Below are 6,000 nucleotides of genomic sequence, written 5' to 3'. Positions count from 1 at the left end.
AAGCTCCCTCCAGGGCCTCCCCCTGCTCCCCCAATGCCCGCCCCTTGGGGCGCGCCTCAGCCAGCCCACGCCCCTCCTGGCCCGCCCCCCCCGGACGCGCCCCTTGGGGGGAACCCCGCCCCTGACCACGCCCCCCGCATCGCCCCTAGGCCACGCCCCCGGGGCGCGCCCCGCAAGCCCCACCTCCGCCACCGTCCCCGGCGGGAGGCTTGGTCTGCGAGTTGGTGTCTCCGTGCGCTTCTGTGCGTGTCTCTCGGGTGTCTGTGTTTCTCGGTCCCTGTCTCGGCCTCTCCATTTCTGTCTGTGGGTCTCTCCTCTACCCTGCATGTCTCTGTCTGTCTTTGCGATCCTCGGCCTGTCTCTGTCTCACCTAGTCCCTAGGTCTCTATCTCTCCAAATTTGTCTCTGCGTCCCCGTCTCTCTCGGCCTCTGCCTGCATCTCTCTCCCCTTCTCTTTGAATTTCTCCTGTCCCAGTGCGTCTTCAGTTCTCTCCCTCTGGCCTCCAGCCCCGCCACCCTGCTGTGTCCCGGCGTCCCTCCCAGGTCTGCGTCCCCCGCCGGCCCCGCGGGGACGCCCTGCCCTCCCAATTTTCCACCTCCGCCTACGGCTTTGGTGTCGGCGGGCCGCGGGCGCCCCCGTGTGGCCATCGGGGGCTGTCACGAGAGGCCCGAGGGTTGGGTATGGGCGCCCCCAGGGGTGTGACCAGTGCAAGACAGAGACCCTGTGGGTGCCCCTGGTGACCCCGGGGAACGGCGTGCGACGCCAAGAGACTGTGTGAGCGTGTACTACCGCGAGCTTGTGACGTTGTGTGTGTGGCTGTGTGGCCTGGTGACATTTTGTGACAACCAGAAATAGTGTGTCTGTGAAACCGTGTGTTAGGCAGAGAGGCTGTGTGCGACTGAGTGTGTGACATGAGAGGTCGTGACACGCAGGTGGCTGTGTGGGACGCCCTGAGGCTGGATGTGCCTGCGACACCATTTGGGGGACTGTGACATCAGGAGGCCGGATGTGACAGCGAGAGGTTGTAGGGCACAGAGTGCAACATGGGGAGGACACGAGGGCTGTGGGGGTCACAGGGTGACAGGGTGAATGAGTGTGACACACCCAGAGGTGGCGTGAGAAGGCAGCGTGACGGGCCCCGGGCAATGGGTGTGACAGAGGGACCACGTGAGTGTGACCGTGTGTGTCAGCCACGCTGGTCAACTGTGAGAAACTGACGATGTGCGACACACGGCAGGTGGGACAGCGAGAGACTGTCACGGTGTTGGGACAGCGCGTGAGGCAGCGCGCCACTGTGCGGGGCACTCGGAGATGACAACACGAGAGAGACCTTGTGCGTGTGTGTCCCTAACATACTGGGTGACGGTGAAAGCGCGGGTGAAGTTGCCGCCGGGTGTGAACAAGACAGACAGAAGTTCCAACTGCGTGTCAAGGTGTGTGACGTCTTGAGACATGGCGTGTGACGCGGCCGAGCTGTGTGTGCCCATCTGACACTCTGAGACAGCGTGTCTGGCTGCGGCGCGTGAGGCGGCATCGGTGATGCTGGGCCACACGAGGAGAGACGGGGAGCCCCCGTGTGTGGCGCTGGGGGGAGGGGGAGGGGCCGCGACTGTGACGAGCGAGCGCGGGTCAGTCGTGAGACTGTGTGGCCCCCGCCGCCGCCGCGCGCGGGACAGAGCGTGCACGTCGATCTGAGGGACCGCGAGGGTGAGCCTGTGTGCTGGGAGGGGTGGTCTGTGGCGGGACGACGCAGGTGGCCGGCGGGACGGGGTGGGAGAGCACGTGTGCTGGAGGGGCCGCGCGGGACCCGCATCCGAGGTCTGGGGGACATCGGGACGAGTGCAGAGCGTGGGGCAGGCACCCTTGAAGACTGTCTCTCCCTGAGAGTGAGCGTGTGCGTGCGTGTTTGAGAGGGACGGAGGCAGAGGCAGAGATGGAGAGGGGGACGGACAGAGAGAGGGGACCCAAAGAAACAGACCCGAGGCGGTGGGGGGGGGGGGGCGGGACAGCGGTGGTGGCAGCAAGGAGGAGGCGGGCCCTCAGGGGCTGCGCCTCGGGGAGGGGGCGGGGCTGACTAGGGAGCGTGGGGGGGTGGGAGGGGGACCCAGACTCGGTCTCCCAGGCTCTGCCACCTGCCTGCCATCCCGGCCCTGAGCAGCAACAGGTAGGAGGCTCCGGTCTCACCCCACGGCGGATCCCTGTGCCCCATCGCAGCCGCCATCTGTCCCCCTAGGAATGAATGAATGAGTGAATGAATGACTTCCTACGTCTGCGTCTCCACCAGCCTGTCTCTCCCCAGCCCCTCCATCCCCCTCTCTTTGTCCCCCTGTCCCCTCTCTCCTCTGTCCCTTTATCCACCCCCCCCCCACGCCTCTCTCTGCCCCTCTATCATTGTGCCTTCCTCTGTCCTTCCATGTGCCCCTCCCTCTATCCTTTCCCACCCCCTGTCTCCACCCCTCCTGGACCCTCCACCTCCCCTTCTCTGTCCCTGCCCTGTGCCTTCATCCCCTCTGTCCCCCCTGGATCACTCTTTTTTTTTTTTTTTGACCCCTCTCCTTGTCCCCCCTCCCCCCACATCGCTTCATCCCTCCACCCCTCTCTCCCGGGCCCAGTCTCTCTATTTCTTCCGTGCCTCGGTCTTTCTGTCACTCTGTGGCTCCCTCTGCCCCTCCATGTGTCCCTCTCTCCATCCTCTCTGCCCCTCTCCCAGTCATGGCCGAGTTGCCCGCCGCACCCCACCCCCAGCCCTCTGTTGGGCGGCTAATGAGCAGAGGCGCCTTTGAGGTGGCCAGGCCGGGCGTGGGGGAGCTCCCCAAGGGGGCCGGAGGGGGCAGCTGCTGCCAAGGCCCTAATGAGGCCCCCTCTGCGCCCTTCCCGCCGCGATCTTAATTCCTTGTTCTCCCCGAGCCGCCGCTAATTGGCCTGGGGAGGGCCCCCCTCCTGGCTCATGCTCTGTCCCCGGGGGCTGAGGACACCTGGATCCCCATCCAGCACCTGTGGCCCTGTTCTTCGGTCCCTCCCTCCACCTGCCAGGCAGCCTTATCACTGGACTTCCCTCCGGCCTTCCCTCGCCCGTCTTTGTCCTTCCCTCCATCTAGGTACCCCGTCTCTGCACCCCTCCATCCCTCCTCTGGCCCCTCTGGCCCTCCCTTGGCCTGCCTCTTGGTCGCCCATCTGTAGGTCCCTTCATTCCTCCTCTTTTCTCTGGTTTCCTGTCCCTCCCTCCACCTCCGGGCACCCCATTCGTACGCTCTTCCATCCACACCCCTGTCGCCCGGGTCCCACCACCGCTGCCACCCCCTACCTGGGGACCCCGGCTTGTCCTAGCCTACCCCGTCAGCCCCTACTCCCGCCCGGCGTTTAAACTCTTCCCCGCCCTTAGCCATGTCCAACAACATGGCCAAGATCGCGGAGGCCCGCAAGACGGTGGAACAGCTGAAGCTGGAGGTGAACATCGATCGCATGAAGGTGCGGGGTGGGGTTGGGGAGGCCGGAGGGAGCTGCGGGGCCGGGGGCCGGACCCCGCGCTGTTGGAGGCGGGGCCCGCGGGAAGACCGGCTCCGGAACTGGGCGGGACCCGGGGGCGGGGCCGGGAAGGGCCGGGGCGGGGCCGGGAAGGGGCGGGGCCGGGGCTGGGAAGGGGCGGGGCGGGGGCGGGGCCTTGGGCGGAGAACGGACCGCGCCCCGGCGTCCGCAGGTGTCGCAGGCGGCCGCCGAGCTCCTGGCCTTCTGCGAGACGCACGCCAAAGATGACCCGCTGGTGACGCCGGTCCCCGCCGCAGAGAACCCCTTCCGCGACAAGCGCCTCTTTTGCGTCCTGCTCTGAGTCTTCGCGACAGCTTACCCCCTCCCTCGCCACAGAGTGAATCCAATAAACGTGGCGGCTGTGGTGGTACCTGTGCTTTTGGGGAAACTGAGGCACGCACAGAGCTTGGGGCCATCACGGGGGACCCTGTCCCTCCACGGCCCTCCTGAGTGTGTTTGGAGTGTGTTGGGGTGAGGATGTGTGGCGTGGGGGGGGGTTGTGGATGGGGAGGGTGTACCGGAGGAAGTGAGCACCCCGGACTCTGACCTGCACTGGGCCCTCCGCGACCCTGAACTTATTTAATCATCCCCACAGCCCCAGAAGGCAGCCGGCTACTTGAATAGTATCCATTTTGCAGGGGACGAAACTGAGCCAAAGGAGGTCCCCTCACTCCAAGTTACACAGCTGGGAGGTAATGAGGGGTAGACTGTGGCCTCCAGCGCTGAACCCCCGAACCCCTGAGCTGGCCCCTCTCCTCTCCAGGAGCCCCCGTGCCCACCCCTCCTTTCCCTCTCCCTGAGTGACTCCACCCCCTGCCACGGGCTTACCTCTGTCCGTAGCACTGACCTCTGTTCATTCATTTGTCCCGTTCATTCTTCCAAGCCCTCCCTGAAGACCTACCTACCTGCTCTGTGACCAGCCCTGTTCTGGGTGAAGCCCGGGGACATAGTTGGGACCGAGACAGCCCTTGGCTTTGCCCTCTTGCGGCTCAGAATCCAATAGGAGACCCAGACCTGTCCCCAGATAGTCATGACCCAGACAGGGCAGGGCTGGGGTCGGGGAGCTCCGAGGGAGCGCTTGACTCAGCTTGGGCGCCGGGGAGGGCTTCCTGAAGGAGGGGACATCTGAGCTGGGACATGGTGGTAATAACACTTGGGGACCCAGAGGAGAGAGAAGCGTGGCTGGAGGGAGAGGAGACAAATTGAGGTGTGACGTTCCTCCCTTCGGTGGTTATTTTCTTTGTTCTGGGGACACAGGGCTGCCTCAGTCACAGTTCCTGCCCTGTATTTCTCACTTCACACATTGGTGGCCCACAGGACATTTATAGCCTGCAGATATAGATATATAAATATATATATATATATATATATATATTTTTTTTTTGGTTCTCTACTTTTGGCCTACATAATGTTTAAAAATGTTCTTGACTTGGTTGCCAAATTGAAAAATAGGAGTACTTCACATAAAAGTCCTTATTTCTGGCTTCTCCCAAATCGGAAGTTCTGGTGACCTCAGGCCTGCCTAAGCCCTCGGGGGTGACCCGGAGGCTGGGGGATGGGACCCGGGCTTCGCGGTTCACCAGAGTCTCCGCCCCTGTCCTACCGTCTCCTGGTTAAGGCGGCCGAGTCCCAGGGGGTTCTTACCACGGCGTGAAGAGACTGGGAAATGTCTTGAATGTCGAAAATGAGGAGACGCAGACCGCAGACCCGGTGAGGTGGCTGGAGGGCCACTGAGTTAGAGACCCCCCCCCCCCAGGGTCCTCACAGACTTCCTCTTCTCTCCAGAGGAACACCTGTGCTCCCCAGCTTGGGGCTAACGGGGTGGGGGGGGGTTGCTGGACCCCTGGACCTGGATGGAGCCCCCTCACTGGGCCTCCCCTCCCTAGAGGGGGCCATGCGCGCTTCTGGCGAGCGCTCCATTATTCACATCGGATTGGGGTCCCCTGGGCCCCAACTCCGAGCTTCCTGCTGGATCGAGGCAGAAGCTTCTGTAATTACATCTCCCTCCTGCCTCCCACCTCTCAGCCGGCTCCAGCCCCGGTTGCATCATGTCTGTGGGAGCCCCGGGGGAGACTGGGGACAGAGAGAGCCAAGGATGAGCTGGGGAGGAGGGATGCCGGGAGGGAAGTCGCCAGAGGGTTCTGGAATTTCTCAGACCCGGCATCCTTGCCTCTTAGAACCTGAAAGGCGAAGGAATCTCCAATTGCAGGACCTCAGAGGGCCGGCATGCTGGAGTCTTTCAACCCCGGGGGGCCAGAATCCTCTTCCCCTGTCCGGCTAGGATCCGGAGCTCTGCACCTCACGAGTGTAAGGATCTCTTGAACCTAGACTGTTGGGATTTTTAGACCCTTTCAGCTTCGAAATCTTGGGGCTGTATAGCGGAGATCCCTTCTCCTGACTTCCTGACCCCATGTGGGGAAGCGAGGGCGGGCAGGAAGGGAGGTCTACCTGGAGGAGGCGGGGGAGGCCGGATG

At 63.5% G+C, this 6,000-nt stretch overlaps 1 protein-coding gene across 1 annotated transcript; it reads left to right on the top strand.

Moving 5' to 3' along the window:
- Positions 1–3,093: 3,093 nt before the first annotated feature.
- GNG8 (G protein subunit gamma 8) lies at positions 3,094–3,889 on the top strand. Its single transcript, XM_032591420.1, has 2 exons — positions 3,094–3,469; positions 3,699–3,889. Exons 1-2 carry the CDS (start codon positions 3,386–3,388, stop codon positions 3,825–3,827), a joined length of 213 nt encoding a protein of 70 aa, XP_032447311.1. The 5' UTR covers positions 3,094–3,385; the 3' UTR covers positions 3,828–3,889.
- The last annotated feature ends 2,111 nt before the right edge of the window (positions 3,890–6,000 follow it).

This window comes from Lynx canadensis, chromosome E2, assembly GCF_007474595.2.
Source record: "Lynx canadensis isolate LIC74 chromosome E2, mLynCan4.pri.v2, whole genome shotgun sequence".
NCBI lineage: Eukaryota > Metazoa > Chordata > Mammalia > Carnivora > Felidae > Lynx > Lynx canadensis.
Note: the sequence above shows the minus strand (reverse complement) of the source record. Positions and strands in the feature narration are given on the sequence as shown.

Bases quoted from the DNA above. Each gene is read 5' to 3' on its own strand.
- GNG8 (XM_032591420.1), top strand. From the start codon at position 3,386: ATGTCCAACAACATGGCCAAGATCGCGGAGGCCCGCAAGACGGTGGAA. The intron at 3,470-3,698 runs GTGCGGGGTGGG...CGGCGTCCGCAG, and splicing joins TGAACATCGATCGCATGAAG to GTGTCGCAGGCGGCCGCCGA.